At 39.3% G+C, this 21,654-nt stretch overlaps 1 protein-coding gene across 2 annotated transcripts in view; it reads left to right on the top strand.

Annotated features, from left to right (window-relative positions):
* The window catches only part of fnbp1a (formin binding protein 1a), a 38,741-nt gene extending 22,321 nt beyond the window's left edge, over positions 1–16,420 (top strand). Inside the window, exons 9-18 of one of the 2 annotated variants that reach the window (XM_036579404.1) lie at positions 181–327; positions 2,729–2,908; positions 6,655–6,837; positions 8,768–8,782; positions 9,226–9,335; positions 10,912–11,044; positions 11,913–12,031; positions 12,135–12,274; positions 13,756–13,914; positions 15,577–16,420. In XM_036579404.1, the coding sequence (XP_036435297.1) occupies positions 181–327; positions 2,729–2,908; positions 6,655–6,837; positions 8,768–8,782; positions 9,226–9,335; positions 10,912–11,044; positions 11,913–12,031; positions 12,135–12,274; positions 13,756–13,914; positions 15,577–15,584 (1,194 nt within the window). In that variant the 3' untranslated portion in view covers positions 15,585–16,420. Of the gene's footprint in view, positions 1–180; positions 328–2,728; positions 2,909–6,654; positions 6,838–8,767; positions 8,783–9,225; positions 9,336–10,911; positions 11,045–11,912; positions 12,032–12,134; positions 12,275–13,755; positions 14,096–15,576 lie in introns of those variants that run through there. The other variant, XM_036579403.1, reaches the window with a different exon arrangement.
* Positions 16,421–21,654: the final 5,234 nt, after the last annotated feature.

Genomic DNA, 21,654 nt, shown 5'->3' on the forward strand with positions numbered 1-21,654 from the left:
AGCTAATATAGCGTACTGATGCAAGGATTCAAAACAACAATGCAAACTTGTGAAAATCTATTGGACAGCTCTATATTTGGTCAAAAGCGATGTTTGAGGGTTTATTAACATGGATATGGATTATAATGGATATTTTGTGATTGTACATTTTGGAAATCGCTATGTGTTGGTGCGTTACAGAGGATCCAGGAGATGGAGGAGAGACGGATTGAGAGAATAGGGGAGAGTATGAGGTGCTATGCTGAGGTGGAGCGTAAGGTACTGCCCATCGTTAGCAAATGTCTGGATGGAATGACCAAGGCAGCGGAGTCTATCGAGCCCAAAATGGTAAGTGGACTGTGCTTTCTCCTGCTGCAGTCCTACTAAGAACGACTTCAAGTCACAGCTTCCTGCCTTATTTGAGCAAAAGTTTATTCTGGCTCTTTTACAAAACAGTTACCTGTTATAAAATAATGCACATCCTTTTGTGTCTCCAATGAAACCTTTTGCAGGAATGTTTTTTTTTGCATTCTAAAACAACAGGAATTAAGTAATCCATATTTAGCTGACAGATTTACCGTTGCAAAATGCTGACTCCATTACTTTGATTGCCTGTGGCCTACTTTCATGCTAATGAGCACTGATCGCTGCTAGATGTAGTCATCCAGGTTACCATGAATAATTTAGAGCTGTGAGCCAATCAGCTGCAGCCACCGAGCTGGTGCGTGTTGTTGTTGATCTGGACGGCTAAATCCTGTGGTTAGCGCTCACGTGGCCCCCTGTGGTCAGGCCAAGTGTCACAGATGGAGCGAGGCCACACCGGTCTGATTTCCAGAGAAACACTAATTGACTCGTACGGCTTGCTTTTGCTGCAGATTTGAAGTGGCTTACTGACCGCGATTGGATTTAAGCCCCGTGTGGCTTCATGGACGGCACACTCGGGGCTTTAGCCGTAGCTGAATTCCAGCCTATCAGATGTAGATGATCATACTAAAACATGCTCAAAATAACTTGTTTCCCTGCTGATTTTTTATCTCATTCTGCTGACATTGTATGAATGCCACAGACAGTCCACTGCAAGTTGGAATGGAGAATAGAGGAATTAGAGCTGCCAGCCATGTCTCATATTGGGTCTGTTTGTTTGAGTCTGAGGAAATGTGCTGTTTTGTTATGATTATTTGTTGAACCTCTGCCTTTACTAACCTTCAGGATATGAAGCATGTGTTGTCCATTTGCTTTGTGAAATTAGGAACTGGAGAAGTCTGGCCTGTCCAGAATAAATGACAGTCTGTTTGTCAATATGACACAGTTATTATGGGAATATGAAACATCCAAAGTATTCAAGTTGTGAAATATTTGTTTGTTTTTTTTTATAGGGTTTTGTCTTCCAAAGAAAAATACAATACAGTATAGTCTATACTGCATACTGGCCTTATTAATGTTGTGTAGATTCTCATTCTAATAAAACTTCTATAGACTTTAGTAGACAAGTACTTGTATGTGTGAGCATACTGTGTTTATTGGAACAGTATGAATTCCATTGTAAACAGACAATTCAAACTTAATGTTTTGTGTTATAACACAAAAAAAGGTTTATTTGAAAATAAGAAAAATAAGAGATAATTAACAGAAACCGTCACAAGTTCTGTGTAACACAATCCCCAGTGCTACAATGTGAAGACTGTGAATTTCTGAATTTCTCAGTTATTTATCTTAAGTCCTGTTTATTCAGTAACTACTATGAATAGTTTGGTAGCTGCTATGAAATGAATATGTAATCTGTGTCTTTATGAATAAATAGTGCTGGGTGATATATTGTTTATACTGATTCTGGTGTCACACATGTTCAGTATTCATAGATAACAAGCATTATATCCCAGGTTTTCCTCTTGTCAAGCATTTTATTTTTAGCTTTTTAATTCTATTTTGGTGTCCAGTAAATGACAGTTAACAAATAATGTATGTCATCTGCTGAGTGCTTCAGATTGTTTTAAAAGGACAATTTAAAATGCATTAAAGACTAAATAAATAGCAGGTTTCCTTTGTGGAAATCTGTGTAGTTAACATTTACAGTACTGTGTAAGGTTCTCTTTGGAGCAGTTTTAAGAGAAGAAAACAGAACAGAGCAGACCAGTCAAAACAAGCTGTATCATATTCTTTTAGCATAGAATAGCAGCACATAGGAAGCATAGAGTCTTTATTAAAACAATAGAGACTGTGATATATTTGGAAAATACTGTAATATTGAGTTTTATCATACCTGCTCAGCACTTTAAGCAAAGAATAAGGGGTTTAGAAATGTGACTATTGACAACTGGCAATCACATCAGTCCGTTAAGTAAAATTTGGAATATAGATATAAAATTATATTATCAGTTATCAGAACTTGAATGAAATGAATGAGCCCCATGAAATCTGTATCGGACACAAAATATTCCTTTCGTCGGACTGTAATTGTAAAACTAATATGTTTATAGTAAACCTCTTGGCCCTGTGACTGAGAGGATGTGGTGGTTTGTTTATGCAGCCAGAAATAAGAGTTTGTCTCAGGGAGCAGCTTGTGCTAAATGGAATGTTTACCCTGAATTAGACCATTCCCTCGAGCAAATGGACTGACTTTAAACCTACGTAGGCCCTTGACTTAGCTCTAATCTCTCTCTATCGCCTTTAAAAATGCTACAACCTAGTGCTGTCGTTTAAGTGCTGAGGATAGTAATCTTTTCCATCCCTGCACTCTCTCGGACCCCAGGACACCAAGCAGGTCGTGGAGACGTTCAAGTCGGGCTTCGAGCCCCCGGGGGATGTGGAGTTTGAAGACTACAGCGTGTCCATGAAGAGAGCCGTGTCGGAGTCCAGTTTTCTGAATGCCCGTGGGGAGAGCCGGCGCAGGAGCCGGAGCAAACTGTGGCCTTTAATTAAGAGGAATAAGGTAAAAACGCAGGTGGATTCCCCTCTGCTCAGATGTGGGTGGGTTACGCTGAGGTGCACAATAAACACAGGCCCAAAAACATTGGCTGAGCAAAAGCAGACAGGCGCTTTCTAGACAAGAAAGAACGGAGTAAGACCCCCCTACTGACAGTGATTCAATAAGACTGGGCTTAATCTGTGTTTGGAAAAACAGCCCATAAAATCTCAGCTGCTTCCTAGAACAGGAATATCTCAGATGGGTAACATTGACCTGTCTGTTCCCCACCTACAAATACAGTCTTTTGCAAAAATCCTATTGAACCTAATGAGAAACTGAAGAAATAATAGCAACTCAGTTTTGTCAAAATACCTGAATTTACGTTGAGTTATTGATTTCAAATGTCTCTTATTTGTATATTGTATGTGTGTGTAAGGTCACACTGTTAGAATACAACAGATGTATGTCTTTTTTTATTTTTTCCCCACCATTAAGCTATCATTAGCATAGTTTACACTCGATTATGTAGCGACTTTAAACAGAGATCCCTACAATTTCTTATTAGACTGAATGGGATTTTACAAACATCCTGGAAAGCTTATTCAATCTTGCAAAAATTACTAAAAAAGAATAGTTGTGGAGCATGGATGAGTCATTTACTAGGGTCATGAACAAAAAAAGGGGTCCCACTTTATGTTAAGTGTGTCTAATAACTGTGTAGTTACACATCAATAACATATGTAACAACACTGTAACTACTGATGATGTAAGCATTGTTACAGATGGATTACAGAAGTATAGCCTGTGTAATTACATGTGTATTAACTTCAGTTTTGCCTCCATCTTTTTGATACACTACAGATCAGAAGTCTCTTTTTGCATAATATAACATTTATGTTTTGCATAATTATTGTGGAATAACTGTGTTGTAACAAGGTAACATAATCACATCACATTATTTACCACTCTGTAATTGCATTGTACCTATATAACAACTGAAGTTGATACAAATGTGTAATTGCATTACTCTGTAACAGTGACAAAATCATTAGTTACATTGTTTTTGCACATGTTGTTCACATGTAACTACAGTTATTACATAAAGTGGGACCAAAAAAAAACAAAGCATGAATTCAAGACATCTTTTCAAAAAGCCTTAAAATATTCAAAAGCTCAGTTTCTAGTTCCCCGGCATCCAAATTTGGACGCTTATGGTAGCAGCTCTGAAGCTGGAGGCCTGTCCATGTCGGAAACCATGAAAACAGGGTGGATGCAACCCAGCTGGTCCCCCCATAAGGGACAGTGAGTGTTTGCCTTACCTTCAGTGTTTGTCAGTATCTGTTTACATATAGCACCAGCAAGGCAAGCATTCAGATGAAGCTGTATTTTACTGAGTTGACTTGCTTGTCTTAAATCTCATATATAAGATACACTTTATCAATGTTATATCTGCAGCACTCTTTTATCACTTTAGCAAAACTGGTAATGAGCAGCTGATTGCATTCAAAACTGAAGGCTGCAGAAAATGTCTCCGTCTGGTGGAGGAACAGAGTCAACACAGTACGTTCCTACCAAGCAAGGCATTATACTTATGTAAGCACATCAGGTCAGAATGGAACAGCTAGGTGACAAAACATATCTTACAGCTCATCATCAGAACAGACCACAGCAGCAGAGGGTTGTATTTGCTTCCTGTGCACTCAGAATGACCTCAATCAATGTGGAAAGGATATTTAAAGAGGATTGCGTGAGCTTCCCCTCATGCAGCCCTCCTTAAATATAGCGTGAGCTTCCCACCATTATTTATGTTGATTTATTGTGACTTTCAGAAAAAGACAGAATAAAGTGTAGCAACCAAGACAGAAAGAAATCAGAGGAGCGACTGATTAACATTTAACACCATAGCTAGTAGGTCTGGGAATGCTCCTAGTCATCATTGTAATATTAGGGCTGTCAAAATAATTGCATTATTTTGTGTAGTTAATAGTGACCCTAAAAAGATTTCATTTAAAATCCGTGTATTTCGTTTTAACTATATAACTATATCTTAAGTAATTCAATAATATTATTTTCATGAGATCACTGATGATGTGCCCTAGTTATGCATAGTATGATGTTTTACTCTGTCTTCATCATACTCCGATCAGGCATAACATTATGGCCTTGTTTCTACGCTCATTGCCCATTTTATCTGCTCCACTTACTATATAGGTGCACTTTGTAGTTCTACAGTTACAGACTGTAGTCCATCTGTTTCTCTGCATACTTTGTTAGCCCGCTTTCACCCTGTTTCTCAGTGGTCAGGACCCCCATGGACCCTCACAGAGCAGGTACTATTTGGATGGTGGATCATTCTCAGCACTGCAGTAACACTGATGTGGTGGTGTGTTAGTGTGCGTTGCGCTGGTCTGAGTGGATCAGACACAGCAGTGCTGCTGGAGTTTTTAAACACTTCAGTGACACTGCTGGACTGAGAATAGACCACCAACCAAAAATATCCAGCCAACAGCGTCCTGTGGGCAGCGTCCTGTGACCACTGATGAAGGACTAGAGGATGACCAACACAAACTGTGCAGCAGCAGATGAGCTATCGTCTCTGACTTTACATCTACAAGGTGGACTGACAACGTAGGAGTGTCTAATAGAGTGGACAGTGAGTGGACACAGTGTTTAAAAACTCCAGCAGCACTGCTGTGTCTGATCCACTCGTACCAAACCACCACCACGTCAGTGTTACTGCAGTGCTGAGAATGATCCACCACCCAAATAGTACCTGCTCGTTTAGGGTCCATGGGGGTCCTGACCATTGAAGAACAGGGTTAAAGGGGGCTTATAAAGTATGCAGAGAAACAGATGGACTACAGTCTGTAATTGTAGAACTACGAAGTGCACCTATATAGTAAGTGGAGCTGATAAAATGGACAATGAGCGTAGAAACAAGGAGGTGATCATAATGTTATGCCTGTTTGGTGTGTATACGATATACAGTTGTATGCAAAAGTCTGGACACCCCCAATTGAGTTTTGTTGATGTTTTGTTGATTTTCTAAGTACAAATATGTATACATATACGTATAAGGATCAGATTTAAATATGCATTTTTCTGCTAATTTTCATGCAGACTTTCTGTTTATTTGCTGAGTATAACAAATTGGACAAAAGGTCAAACTAGGAAAGAGCATTAACAAAGTTAAACAAATAATTTATTGCATTAACATGTTATTAACAGAATTAATTCATATTAATCTTTCTAAAAAGATCTTAACAGTTTGTTATTGTATATTTTACATGCTCATAAAAGTCTCATGCATCACATAGTAGATGGGCTGCTCCAAATTAAAGATGAATGTCAGCCCTTGAGTCTTATTCAGTGTCCTTTACCATGTTGTGAAAACACAGTGCACCTCCCTGCCCTGCACTCTCTTTAATTGTGTGTTAACAGCTTACAGTTAACTTGACTTTATCTAATAATTTAAAGCCCAATCAGGAATCTCTACCAAGTAGCAGAGGCATTGTAATTACAGCGACATAAATACATAAATCATGCATGCATTAAAGTGTGCATTATGATGTTTACCATGCTCTCAGTTTTGGTCGTCATACATCCTTAGCTGAAATTCCTGATTGTGGTTTAAGAAGAAAGTTCTGAACTCTTGCTGTCGTCTTGCTGTTCCTGTACTTGGGTGTTTCTCTCTCCTCACTTCTCTCTCCTTCTGTCTTTCTCCATTCCATCCATTTCTGAACGTGGCTCCATCACACCCTCACCTATAGCTTATGTCTTTGTTAGCGTCACCCCGCCAGCCCCCTCCCCCTCCCCCCACGTCCCCCTCTCCGGAAGGCCTGGCAAATGGCCCCCAGTCACCCCAGCAGCCCAAGGAGCCGCTCAGTCAGCGCCTCAACGACTTCATGAGCTCCAAACACAAAATGCAGTGCCTGAGGAGCCTCAAGCGTGGGGTAAGTGGCAGAGTGCGCTTGCTGGGGTTCATGGGAGTTGTAGTGTATTCCTCTCAGGAGTATAAGAATTCCACTACTACCACTACTACTGCTACTAATAGATATACCCAATAATAATACCCTTTAGATATACAGCACCATTCATACTTAGAATGCAACTGAAAGTACTTAAGTGTCAAATAAAGCCGCATAAGTTTTGCATTTACATAATCTATGAATAAAAATTAACGACAAATAAACGTGTATAGGGAATGAACTGAGAACACACTGAGTTGCTAGTTTATTCATTTTACCTACCTTGTTTCTGCACTCTTTGGCTGTTTGGTCAGGTGCACTTATCCAATGCAGCACTTGGCACAATTCACAGACCACCCTTCATTGGTTTAACTTCCACTCAAAACTGGCATTAAGTGCAAAGTTAATTATTCTCTCAGGAGATATTTCTGAGCAGATTAGATATAAGATAATCCACTTGCATAAAGAAGGCCAAAGTCATAAGAAATTAAATGAAACAACGGACGTTTCCTAAACTAGAGTTCAAAAAATGATTACACGAAACAGAGAAATGACACTCCTAACAACCGTGCAAGACCTGGTAGACCACCAAAGCATGTCTAGGTAGCTAGCTAGCTAAGTATCCTGTTACACCTTAAATGCTACAGCAGTACCATGGTCAGAAATGCTGCACCATTTAAGGTGGAACGGGAAAATTCTAACAAGAAACTGGCAAATAGCTGACTTCAGCTTCATATCACTGAAGAATTAGGGGTAGGAAATAATTGTCACATCCCCTCCCTTTGAAAGCATATGATGCCTTAAATGTAACTAAAGCCCAGCAGCGAGGTTGCTGAACTTTATCCTCCTCTGCTATCACTGCAGACTGGCAGGGTCGCCTACAGAGCAGCGCTAGTAGTTTGTTAATGAAGTAATGTTCTTTTCATTTGAGGGTCCCATTTCATAGGGGAAGATTTGAACCACTACAACTTGTAACTCAGGTCCAAGGGGCAAGGTGACACTCAAAAACAAGGGGTAGGGGTAAAAGTAAGAAATGGGATTGGGCTCAAAACTGTCCCAGTTAGATAAACAATAGTTAAAGCTTTTGTCTTTGAGAGAAAGGAGAAAATGAAGCTCCACTCTTGCTTCAGATTTCAAAAAGGTGTTTCTGTCTATTCTTCCACTGTGAGAAGACAGCTCAACACTATGAGTCTGAAAGGATGTGTAGCTGTCAAGAAGCCCTTACTGAGAATAGACAATAGAAAATAGATAAAAAAGAGCAATGCACTGACCACCCCAGAGTCCAGACCTCAGCATTATTGAATGTGTTTGGGATTGTTAGAAGCCAAAAATGCAACCAACTTTAACTTTAAGACTGAACTTTGCAGAAAAATATCCCACAAACACAAACTTTTTTGTATTTAGTTGTTGAGACATCTGTGTAGTTTTCTGTAAAATGTATGTTTTCTGCTTTTTTCCTGAAGGTGGAAAATGAATAACTTGTGCTTAATGACCAGTTTGACTGGAAGTTAAGTAAATGGAAGCATGGTCTCAATACTAGGTGCAATTTGTAGGCACAAAGTACATGTATATGGTAGCTGCACCTAATTAAGTAGCCAATAAATGTAAGTACATTGTAGGAATAACTAATAAACTAGCAACTCAAGGTAAACAGGAAATATAAGGGATGTGATAAAAAAGAAGATGGATAAAGATGAGAAGGTTGGTCTAACTGCTATCATCAAATCTGCTCATCCAAATCATTAGCCACTAGCCAGTGTAATGCCTGTATGATTTGCCTTTTCCTCCATGCTTGGCTCTCAGTTTCATCCCAATCCATGTTAACATGAGTCCATCTCAGCTGCTGATCTGACCCCAATGTGCTGAATTGATTTGAAATTTCCTCTCTTCTGTTCTGTTTCTATTCTGTGCACAGCTCTCCCTGAAGCTGGTAAGTGTTCGTGTCTGCTCTCACCTCCCGCCATTCTCCAGCTTTGGCCTGTTTTTGCTTTGCTGTACTGCTTTGCTAAGTCATTATAACATAAACTAATACAGTGGTTGACTGTACATAGCTCTTATATGTTACTGCTATTGCAATTGCTTGTTTGTTTATTACATTTTCATAGTATTTTGTGAAGTTGACCAGGGAAGGATCAGAAAAGGGGTTTTTAAAAGGGCTTCAGAAACAAGATGTATGTAATTAATGTGTTAATGTTAGTCACTGTCTTCTGCTTTGTGACCACAACCAGTATGTTGTGACCTTTTCTGCTTTTTGGAACCTATAAAGTCTGTGGCTGCACATTTGATATCATCTTATTTAAACTTTCATGAAGAGAAATGATATCCACCTTTTCAGTTTTGTTGAGTCTGTGTGTTTGTGTGTATGTGTCTCAGGGAACAGGCCAGGAGGACTACAGTCACTTACCACCTGAACAGAGGAGAAAAAAACTGCAAGCCAAGCTTAATGACATCAGCAAGGACATCCAAAAAGAGATGGATCAGAGGTACCTGCACGTGTGCACGCGCACACACACTTCTTCATGCAGTTTCCAAAAGGCTTGAAATCAGAGGTGGCATGATGCCTCAGTTTCTTTCCAAACATTGATACCGATAAGTATCCACTGATATGGATCCCATTTTTTTCCCTGAAATTTGCGCGTAGCGTTTCGTGCTGCTATGGAATGCGTTGCAGCGAGAGTGACGATAATTATTCAGCTCATTTTTATATCATACTCTTATAAATTTAATGAAGTAAAACTTATAACATCATTTATCCCGCTTGGCATCAGTTGACTGCCTCTTCACAAACTTAGCTTTCAAGCTAAAAGATACGAGGTGAAAAAAGACCAGGATAGAAACGTTAGCTGAGGTAACAAACCATTAGCAATAGTCTGTTTATCTAAAAGACTGGCTGCCTTTCTCTGTGTAAATTTAAAGTCACATATGATCTACTGTGCCTTTCTATGGTCTCAACATGGGTTAAATCCAAACGAGTAATTGCAGAACGCGAGTGGCGCGCAAGGGAGTCGCTGAGCACAGAATGTCAGCGCTGGTGTGTGTACCTTGTTAAAAGCAATTGTTCGAATTTTTGGATGCTCCACAGCGCAACATGACGCATCTGGTTTTCAGTGGCCTTAATGATCTAAAAGCCCAATTGTCAGTTACTAATAATCCAGTCTACTATACCAATAGTCGACTACTAATAGTGTACTACTGTATTCTAATGTAATTGACCAGTACTCCACTACTAATAGTCTAACTGACCAAAAGTCTATTACTGATAGTCTAACAGACCAATAGTCTACGACTAATAGTCTGATAGATCAGTGATTTACTTCTAACATTGTAACAGACCAGTAGTCTACTACTAATAGACATATTGACCAGTGGTGAATTACTAATGGTATAATTAACCAGATCTACTTCTAGTAGTCTAATAGACCAGACTATTACTAATAGTCTAATAAATCAACTACTAATAGTGTAATAGACCCAAAGTCTATTACTAATAGAATAATTGACCACTGATCTGCTTCTAGTTGTCTAATCAACCGTCTACTACTAATAGTTTAATAGACCAGTAGTCTACTACTTATAATGTAATAGACCAGTGATGTAATAGTCTAATAGACCAGTGATCTACTTCTAGTAGTCTAATAGACCTATAGTCTACTACTTATAGACTAATAGACCAACTACTAATAGTCTATTAGACCAGCAATTTACTGCATATAGTCTAGTAGACCAACTACTAATAGTTTAATATGCTAGTTTAATATTTCTTTTAGACCAGTGGCCTAATACTAGTAGTCTACTAGACCAACCACTAATAGTCTAATAGACCAACTACTAGTAGTCTAATAACAGTATGCCAGATTTCTTACACACTTTTTTCTTTATACAAAGCTGTTTTATAAGGAAATAATAAAGTACAAAATGTAGTTCTAGTGTAAAGCTTATACATCCCAATAAAATAAAAATAACTTCTGGGTACTGAATCAGTGCCATATTTACTTCCTGTTACCATAAAAATTGTTTCAGCGTTGATGCCACATCATGTTTCTTTGTCATTGTCCACAGGGATGCCCTGACTAAAATGAAAGAAGTGTACATTAAGAACCCTCACATGGGTGACCCCAACAGCGTGGACCCTCGCTTAGAGGAGGTGCAGCAAAGCATAGAGAAGCTTCAGCTCGAGGCACACAAATATGAGGTGAGGAGAATCACATTAAAGTCATAGTTGAGTGAAAAATCAAGATTTCAAAGTTTTCCTCTTACCTCAAATGTAGTCTGTAAAGACATGGTTGATCTTAAGCTTGCAAAGTTTTTCGCTGAAGCTACAAGGCTAGCTAAAAAGTCATGGAAGCACATACTCCACTATTCAGCATCATACAAAATGAACTTAAGAAAAATACCTAAAGTTTGGGAGGAGGACCTGCCTGAAGCTTCTTCTTTTAATTTAACCATGTGTAAATTTTCAGTTTGCTCATACAAGAGCACCACCTCTGTCTCGTCCCTGTTCCGTAGTCTTTTACTCCTTATCTCAAGCTGCCCAGAACTCCAGTCCAAGTTCTTAGAGTTCTCTCCCCTCATATGGTGATGCAGGTTCTTCTCATGCTACAACCATATGCTGAAGGAGTGGCTCCAACTAACAAACTGTTAGCTACAACATTAGCAAAAGCAAAGCCAAAATTCAGGCTTCAAGGTTGCGTCTACTGCGGTTTGTAGCAAGGCAAAGTACTTTTTATGTTGACAACAGTATGTCATACCATTTTAGAAACTCTATTAGCAAGTTCATATGAGATTAATTAACAATTTAATGCAGTTTGAGGCAAACGTGTGATGATTAAGGCATGTTGCTTCCACTACTCGTTAGATACATTAGCCTTGTTACTTCAGTGCAAAACTAGAAGCAAATTTCAGACACCAACATGTCTTGACAGATGCACTACATTCAGGGTAAGGGGACAATGGTGTAAACTTGATTTTTTTGCCAAGCTGTTGACTTAAATTCATACAATAAATAGTGTTAATGAAGGTTCAGAGACAAACTTGACTGAGAGATGTTCTCCCTCTCCCAGGGCTGGCTAACGGACGTGGAGAGAAAACTGCTGGAGAAGGGCAGCACTCAGCGGAGACAGAGCGCTCACTTTGACTCGCAGGGCAACACACCCAACAGCTGTGCCCAGAACAGAGAGAGGTACTCCGAAAGAAAGCACTGACAGTCCACCTCCCAGTGGTCACCTGCAGATTCTTTGTATTCATTTGGACTGTTGTATGTACTATATGTCTTCTGCACGCAGTCCGGATGGCAGCTACACGGAGGACCCCAGCACGGAAACAGTGCAGTTCAAGTCCCGCAGTACTGAGTTTGACGATGAGTTTGATGATGAAGATCCTTTACCCACCATAGGAACATGCAAGGCACTCTACCCCTTTGAAGGTAGCGGCAGAAACGTACTAGATCCCAGGAAAGGCATTAGACCAACTTGTATGATTCAACCTCGATTTAGTTTATGGGATTTTTAGCGTGAAAGGCCTGTTTGTGAACAATCTGTTTATGAGCTGTTAAAGTACTAGCGACTTCACCCACAAATGCGTACAGCAGTTTACCTGCTTACGATGATGTTATAAGGAGTTTTTCATCCTGATCTGCTTTTTTAATGAGGTGCAATACAGAGCAAGCACTTACAACAGTGCTCAGTTTTATATGCCACTCATGACACAGTAACAAAACCCGCCTAGTTAATTCTTAAGGATTAACATGAATTATGAGTTTTTTGTACATAAAACTACGCAAACATTATAAGTGGACTTCAGGGGGAAAATCTAGGGTATAGGTCCTATGAGGCGTTATGTAACTAATATCAATATAAACAGACAAAAGTATAGACAAATTTCAGACTTCAGTATGGCTGCTAGTTCAGTTTACAGCAGTGCAGCGTACTTTTGCCCATTTTAATTGATAACAGTGAGACATTGTGCAAATTTACGACAGCGTTTTCAGGCCACTGTTAAAAAAGTAAAAATAATAGACCTTGAGAATAAAGTTGTAATGTTTTGAGAATAAAGTTGTATTTTTTAGAATAAAATTATAATATTTACAGAACAAAGTTGTAATATTTCAATAATGAAATCGTAAAGTTACAAGAATAAACTTGTGATATGTCAAGGATAAAGTGGGCTAATTTTAGGGGGCTGCCATAACGTGTTGGGGCCTCAGTTGCTGCAGTGGCGACGGCGAAGACGCTGAGCGCGCTGGAGTTCTGCTCACTCCTCCGGGGTCGATCATTTTGATTATCATTCTCATTGTCGCCTGTGAAACTACATGCCCTCTTCAAATGGCACAGAGATGTAACCACTGATAGCCGTGTAGACGACCACTGCCTGTGAGTTCTTTTTCAACAAAACACTTTCCTCCAAGTCCTTCTGGTTCTTTATTCTAAATAAATACAGTTTCTTGCACAGCCCTTTCAGCCGTTTCTTATACTAATAACACTCTGGTGCTGATGTGGCAGGGGACAGGGAGAGTAATTCTTTATAGGAGAAATCGATACGTAAGTATAACTACGAACTCCTCAGTGTCCCTCATTTTAACACAAGGAGTTGCTACCTTTCTATTGCAAACGCTTTTCCAGTAATTTCCCACCTTAATGTTGTAATTCTATGACTTTATTCTCGAATTATTATGACTTTATTCTCAAAATATCATACCGTATGACTTTTTACCATGAAATGTTATGATTTTTAACCTTTTTTTAAAGTGACCCTAAAACGGTGTCGTTGCAAATTAGATTTTTCGCCACAGTTTCACTTTAATTATTAGCAAATCTAGCATATTTGGCTGAAATATATATTCTTTCCAGGAATATTCAAATGCTCCCAGTAGTTTAGCTCAGCATGTCTTCTGCTCTCACACTTCAGGCCAGAACGAGGGCACCATCCCAATGGCGGAGGGCGAGATGCTGTACGTGATCGAGGAAGACAAGGGTGACGGCTGGACACGCGTGCGCAGGAACGAAGACGAGGAAGGATACGTGCCCACGTCCTACATCAAGCTGTGCTTCGACGCAAACTCCAAAGGTGCCATGACATACATTTAACCAACAGAGCTAATACAGCATACCTAGAGTGAGCAGCTTCCCCTGATCGTCCACGTCCTCGGGCCATTTTCGACTGGTCGCCAGGGCGGGACATGAAGCGAAAAGGCAGGAATTGTTCACTCTAGGCTGTTCATGATTTATCTCTGCATAAGAGAGAGAGGATGAAAGGACATTGTGTACGTGAGCTGTTCAAAACACCACCTCCGTCCTATGGGAAAGGAAGTGGCCAGAACTTGATGTTTTTACATGTGCAAGATATCGTGTAGCATATCGGACTATTTGTGTCTGTGTATATAGGCTTCTTTATTTGGCATCTTTCTCCACCTCAGTATCAGTAAGAGGGAAAAACACGTCCGTAAGGATGAGACAGGCAATAGAACCGCTTTCGCGGTATCCTTTAAGTCGTTAGTAGAAAAGGCTGCTTAATCTACATTTCATATCATAGCTTTGGGTATTGTGGTTGTTTTTTTGTATAAAATGTTTGAAACTTGTTAATTTTTTTTTGTCCATGGCTAAGCCAAAAGTGAGTGACTCTTGGGTTAAGAGTATAATTCTTAAAATAAAAACACTGCTGAAACAAAATTTGACCCAAATAAATGCCTCATTGTGCCCTAGTAAATAAAGAGATGAGGCTTCAGTTCAGTCCTCAGACTAATTTATCAAAAAATGAGTTGTTTAGATTTTTATCACAGTTCAACTGTTTAAATCCTAAAATTTGACTGTAAATACTCTACGAGAGAGCATGGAAGAAGGAACGGAATAGCCTAAAGTTTACTCAGGTACTTATTTTCTTGAATTTCTTTTAAATGAATTTCTGAGATTTTTTGGCCCCATTCATGCTAAAAGTGTACGATAAGGAGAAAAAAAGAATAGCTCTTGCATGTGCGTAACAGATTCAGATTTAGCTAGCTTTGCATTCGCTGCTGTCCACAGTTCCTCCCCCTAACGATGGTGGTAGAAAACCAAGCTTAAGTAGTTAGAGAGCTTCAGATGTCTTCCAAGTGGCATGTGCTTACAAGATGCGCTGCTTTTTCCACGTGACGAGGGCCTAAAAACAAAACATTCTGCATGCGGTTCTTAGTTCGACTGGCATGAAACACGAACTAGGTTAAAGTAATTACTGTTGGATTCAGATTTCCCTGGAGATTTAGGACAGAAACAAAGCACATTTTGTGATTCATGGTGATAGTGATGTGATCGCAGCTGTTTCTGCATGCTTTTAATGCATACAGGAGAATCTGTCGCTGTAGACTAAATCTAGTCCATGGTTTTCCTCGTGAAACAACAGTAGCTGTAAATTCTGCGCTTGATAGACCGATAAAGAAAGTATTAACATTCATACTGTATTTATTTTATCACTCTGTCTCTTTTTGTTCAGTGTTGGGTTCATGGATGTGTACGTTCAGAAGCTTCCGCTGCTGTTTTTTACTTTTCTCCGATGACTGCTTTCTCTCTCGTGCTAATCGTAGCGGGCAAGAATGAATCTGGGGAAACAGTTGTTATGAAGAAAGGAATGTCATAGAATAGTGTGTCACATTCTTATGCCGCATCTCTAACATCTTGTGTAATTTTTTTTTTTTTGTTTTCTTTTGTTTATTTCTTTGCTTTTGTTTTGTTTTGTTTTTTGTTCTTTTCTTTGCAGATCCCTAAAAGCGTTTGGCTGGCACAGGAGTGGCAGGGCAAGCGTCCTTGCGCGAAACATCCTCCTTCTTAAATGTGTAGTCAGAGAGGTGCTGTGTGAGGCCTGCCTGACAGGCAGTTCCATTCTTAGCGCGGTCTCTGAATCTCCTTCTCCTTCGGCCAGAGGCAAAAAACTACTCGGAATGTTGTCTGAGGTCTTTATTTTCCTTTTTTTAAACAAGCAAACAAAAAAAAAAAACGTAGTGTGCTGATGATTTGCTGAGCTTGCTTCTTGTATGGACCTAGACTCCTTTAGCCTTGTGTGCTAGCTGCTTGCTGTCAGACCAGAGCCCTTAGGTACAACCAGTAGTCCTCAGAGGCAGATACAGGACTGTGAAGTGCACGTAGTTGTAAAGGCTTTCACTTATAATAACATAGTACCTGGCGTACTTCTGTTAAATGCCTGACCTGCACAAGATCCTTTGCTGAAAAAACAACCTTTTTAAGAACATTATCAGTCCTGACTTTGTTGTGCTCATTGAAAACCATTCAAAATGTTTTTTTTTTTTGTTTTTGTTTATTTTTTTTGTGGGAGGGGTGAAGTCATGCTTGCACTGATGATGAAAAGTCATTATACAGTATGGTGTGTTTTTTTTTTGAGAGTAAATCTCCATCGAGTGTGTGTAGAAGTGCGTGAGGCAGCTCGTAGGGTTGTGTGTCCGCCGCACTGGTAAGCGCACCTCTATAGTCGCTCTCACTCTCTGCACACAGACAGAGCAGTGCCACCTCACTCTCTCTCACTCGCTCACTCACTCACTCACTACCCTGTAATGTATGTACACACGCCACACCTCTTCTCTCTCTCTCTCTCTCTCTCTCTCTCTCACTGTCTCTCTTTTTCTATCTCGCTTTTCTGTCAGTCTCTTTTTGTCTCTTTCCAACTGCTCTTTTCCACCTCTCTCTCTCTTTTACATATCAGTTCATATCATTCTATCTCTCTCTTTATACGTACTTCTCCGCCCTCTTTCTCTCTTTTTACTAATTCTGTTTCTTCTTTTTTTTGCATCTCTCTCTCTCTCTCTCTCTCTCTCTCTCTCTCTCTCTCTCTCTCTCTCTCTCTTAGTTTTACTAGTGGTTTGATAGTTTTTTCCTTTTTATCTTTTTTCTTTTCTACCTCATTCTTTCTCTTTCTTTTGCTAATTCTTTTGTTTGTCCTTTCTGTTCTGCCTCTTTTTCTCTCTCACATTTTTTTCTTTTGCATCTCTCCCTTTTTATCTCTCTCTTTCTCTCGCTTTTTCTCTCACACACTAATTCTTTGTTTTTCAGTTGCATCTCTCCCTTTGTATGTCTTTTCCACCTTTCTCTCTCTCTTTGTCTCTCTCTCTCTCTCTCTCTCTCTCTCTCTCACTCTCTCTACCTCTCTCTTTCTCACTCTCTCTCTTTTTCTTTTATGCTTTTCTTTCAGTTACTTTCTGTCCGTCTTTCCACCCTCTCTTTTCCACCTATGTCTCTCTCTCGTTCTTTCTCTTTTACATCAGTTTTATTTTCTTTGTTTCTGTCTCTCTTTTTATATCTATATGTACTTTTCCACTTCTCTATCCCTCTCTTTCTCTCTTTTTACTAATTCTTCTTCCTTTTGCATCTCTCCTTTCCACCTCTTAGTTTTACTAGTGGTTTGATTTTTTTTTTCCTTTTTGTCTCTCTTCTTTTCTACCCCTCATTCTTTCTCTTTTGCTTACTTTTGCTAATTATTTTTCTGCCTTTTTCTTTCTCACACTTTTTTTCTTTGCATCTCCGTTTTTATCTCTCTTTCTCTCGCTTTTTCTCTTACACACTAATTCCTTGTTTTTCAGTTGCATCTCTCCCTTTCTATCTGTCTTTTCCACCTTTCTCTCTCTCTCTCTGTCTCTGGCTCTTTCTCTGTGTCTCTACTTCTGTCTCTCTCTTTCTCTCTCTCTCTCTCTCTCTCTCTCTCTGGGCTCAGTGGCTGTGGCCGTGTCTCGTGTAGCTATAGTGGTGCCGTTCAGTAGATGTTGATGATGTTCTTTCGGCTGGTGCTGTGTTTCTGCGCATGCATGCTTGCCCTGTCTCTTTGTATGTGCCAGTCTTAGGGGTCCAGTCCTCTAGCAAGTTCAAGCCTTTTACCTCAGACGGTTGAACTTGCTTCTTCAGTTGTGTTTGTGCCTGTGGTTTACTTTTTTTTTCCTTTTTTTATTGAGGTATTTTTCATTTTTAAAAGGTTTTAGTTTTGCCACCTATGCATGGCCACTTGCTTCACGCCCCTGAGTTCTTCTCCTTCTTCTTCTTCTTCTTTTTGTATTTTTCACAAAACCAGGATTCTTCTTTTGACTCTGTTTCAGTGGTTTGCATTGTTTTACAGTAAGTTCAGTTTGATGTTAAACACAAATATTTACCTCATTTCTGATGGATTCTGGGCTGTTGTTTGAATCAGCTCCGAAAGACTAATATTGTTGTTTATCTCCATTTATAAAGAAAGAGTATTGCAGTGCTGAGCCGTGTGTGTATTCTCTATATTGTGCTTTGGATTTCCCTTTCCCCCTAAAAACCTCCTCATAAACATCAAACTGCCAAATCGGGTGTCAGAGCCTTGTGATTTCATTGACCAGTCAGCTGGTCCCACGTCGTGTTTAATGGGAATAATAGGACTTAGTTACACTTCATTTTTCGAAAGAGGTGCAATATAAAATATCTGAACTTTTTATGTGCAAATGTAACATATTAAAGGCCATTGTGAAATATACTGCCATGTGTCAGAACGACAGTTTGTTTTAAAGATTCTTGTTAAATGCATATGGAAGTGATTATATCCTCTTTATCATGTACACTGTACCGAATCATTTATGTTGCACCAGCAGATGGCAACAGAGGGCAGTCAAAGTTACACAGGGAGGGGCAAGCACTGTGTGTAGGAGCATCTCTTCTCAGGAAATATTTCACATTCTGTGTGTATTGTATGTTTATGGTATGCGAAATAGTTTTACTTCCTCATATTTAAAATGCTATTAATATCTTAATCAGTGAAAAATGTCCAACCACGCCCTTCTTTTTGTCGTTTTTTCCAGCCCTTAGATCACTGTAAGCCTTCATGCCTTGCTGCCAAGTGACATCTACACCAACAGGAACTGAGTTTGAGTGTTTTAACAGAAAATTAGACTTAATGAAACTTTAAATTTGTAAAACTAGGACTGGGCGATCTGACAAAAATATATTGCAATACTTTTCATGATTCCCACAAAATGTATCACAATATTTCGTTTTCTTAGGTTTCGTTTTCTTAGGTTAATTTGGAACAGACCAAATAGAACCAGTATTGCCATATTTCAAAAATACCATCAAAAAACAATAAATACAAAGATTTTTGTTCACCATTTTATATACCACACTGCACTGAATCCCGTTAAACAGGACTAATTAATTATGCTCTTTGTAATGTAAGTTGTTCAATGTTCTTTATGTACTGACGATGTCCATGATATGCACAGAAAAGCAAATTGTGATGTATTTTATCACAATAATGATAAATATCGTCATGTTTCCCACCATTCTGCCTTGTTTTACATGTTAAATCACTTATTCACATATTTAAAAGCTTGAAACTCCTCAGTTAGCTGCCACTGTCTCATCAGACAAAGAAGCTTAGAGTCCTTGCTCTCTTAGACACTGATGATAATGCAGTGTTTGTAAAAAGAATGAGGAAAGATACTGTGATGTGTTGTTTGGCTTGTAATGCTCATTTAATGCTTGCAAGACATTTGCACAGCCCTTAAAGCGAAAGTTCAGCCAAAAATGGATAGTTTTCCCGCCTCATTCCAAATCTGTGCGAGCAGCCAAGACATATATGGCTCTAAAGTTTGCTTCTTCAGTTTTCCGCTGGAGCATTGGGGCTAACGTAGCAGTGAGTAATGCAAGTCTATGTCACCCAGTTTTTTTTTGTTTGACTCAGACTTAAGTCATATTAGCTCTGTAACTCCAGTGCACAACTAAAGATGCAAAATTCATACACTAAACATGGTCTTGGCTCACAGACTGCAATTGGGGTAAGTGGGCTCTTTGATTTTTTGCATTAGGGATCCACTGATTTGGCAGCTGTGGGCGCCAATATCCAATATTTTTCATATACATATCTGCTGATGCCAATACATAAACATTCATAAAATTAAAAAATTGGGACTAGACTCACCTGGATCAGCATTACAGAAAAATATGACCTATTTTTGTAGAGTTTTAAATGCAGTAAAGTGAGTAAAACAGACATTTTAGCTCAGTAGCTCAATGATGCCTAATGTTCTGCTCTCCTGGAGTGCAATAAATACACTGTTTGAAATTTCAGCCAAATTTTTTTAAAGCAAATGTTTGCTGGTACTGATATGATTCTGATCATTGTGCATCCTCATTTTGTATATTTGATTTTGTGGTTCCTTCCGTTCAGCAAAAAATCTAATTTTTATAAATTTGTAGTCGATCAGTCAAGACATGCTTGTCTGTCTGAAGCCTGGCAGCCACTGCAGGGGCCTGGCAGTCGTACCGCTGGCTGACGCTTTTGCACTGGAGCTGTGAGGCTAATGTAGCTAACCAGTTTCCATCTGGTGCCTTTTAATCTCAGTAAGGTTTTCCTGGTCAAATAAAAATATATAAAAAGAGTAATGGACACTTATTCCGCTAGTTAGCATTGTGCCAAATGCGTCACACATTTACCTCAAACCATGTAAGTGATTTTTGACACAGCATAACACTTCTCAATAAAAATGAACAAAAAGTACAGGCAAAGTTCAGGCTCTAAGATGGCTGGTAGGACTGGTTTTAGCTACACAGTGAACTTTCGTCCATTTTTAAAGAAAAAAAAGCCACATATCATCAGAAACCACACAAGTAAGTCTATTTGAGATTACTTAACAACGACACATGGTTTGAAGCCAGTGTGTGATGATGCTAACTGGTAGGTATTAGTTTCCATTACTTGTTAGCTAAACTCGTTAGCCTTGTAGCTCCAGTGCAAAACAAAAGAAGCCAGGTTAGGGCAATAAACTGTCGCTGACTGAGTACATGGGTAATAAATGTGATATTTCAGTGTGCATGTAACTTTAACACATAGAGTTTATATTCTTTTCATTTAAAAAATGGAGAGACGCTCCTTCAAACTGTGCAGTTGCTAGGTCGTACCGCTGGCGGACAGCCGCACGGCCGCTCAGACAAATGGTTTCCTCCTGTAGGGTCACTGCAGGGGCCCGGCAGCCTGAGAGCCCGAAATGGAGGAGACTCCGGAGGGGGGAGCGGTGTAATTAGTTCAGCAGGTGAAGACTGGGAAGGCCAGATAAAGAGGAGAACTCCTTACATCACTTCCTGTATTTGTTCTGGACTTTATTTTCAAACTTAGGAATGCAGTGCCTCTCAGAAGCTGAGGAATTCAAAACAAGTCCATCAAGTCTGAATAGCTTTGTTTCTTTTAAGATATGTTTTGCAACCCCACCCTAATATCACAAGACCGTTGTACCCCTCCCTGAGCCCCCCTCCCCCTATTCTCCCCTATTCTCTCAGCATTCATTTCCTGCCTAATAGTGGGTCATTCTTTTCATCAGATTAGAGGCTGTATTCAACTTTACGAGGTCTATTCCTCTTAGATAAGTTCATTAAAATGCTATTAGGGCAACATTGGTAGTAGGAGTGGAAAATATGTTAATATTGCGATGTGAAGCTTTGGTGGATATTGATCTAAGCTGCTCTATTGTTACATAAAATCCTGCATGTGTATCAATACTGTCATATTGTAAGGTCAGAAATTAACACCTCTGATGGAAGATGATGTTCTCGCCCATATTGTGAGAGCGATTGTGTAAAATTATTAAAGCAGAAATGAAAAGATGAGATCTACTGAAACGTTATACCCAAGCAGGCATATTTATGAACTGGCCACTGTTTCAACTGCAGTTAATTGTGTACTTAAGTGTGGGGTCAGTGTACATGACGTACATGCTGACAAACTGCTACTATGACTGTAAAGTGACCAGTGGCATAACTAGAATCTATATGCCCTCATAAGAAAATTGCCTTCAGTGATTAAAATAATGACAAACTAATGCTT

The sequence above is a fragment of the Colossoma macropomum genome, unplaced genomic scaffold (genome assembly GCF_904425465.1).
Source record: "Colossoma macropomum unplaced genomic scaffold, Colossoma_macropomum, whole genome shotgun sequence".
Classification (NCBI taxonomy): domain Eukaryota; kingdom Metazoa; phylum Chordata; class Actinopteri; order Characiformes; family Serrasalmidae; genus Colossoma; species Colossoma macropomum.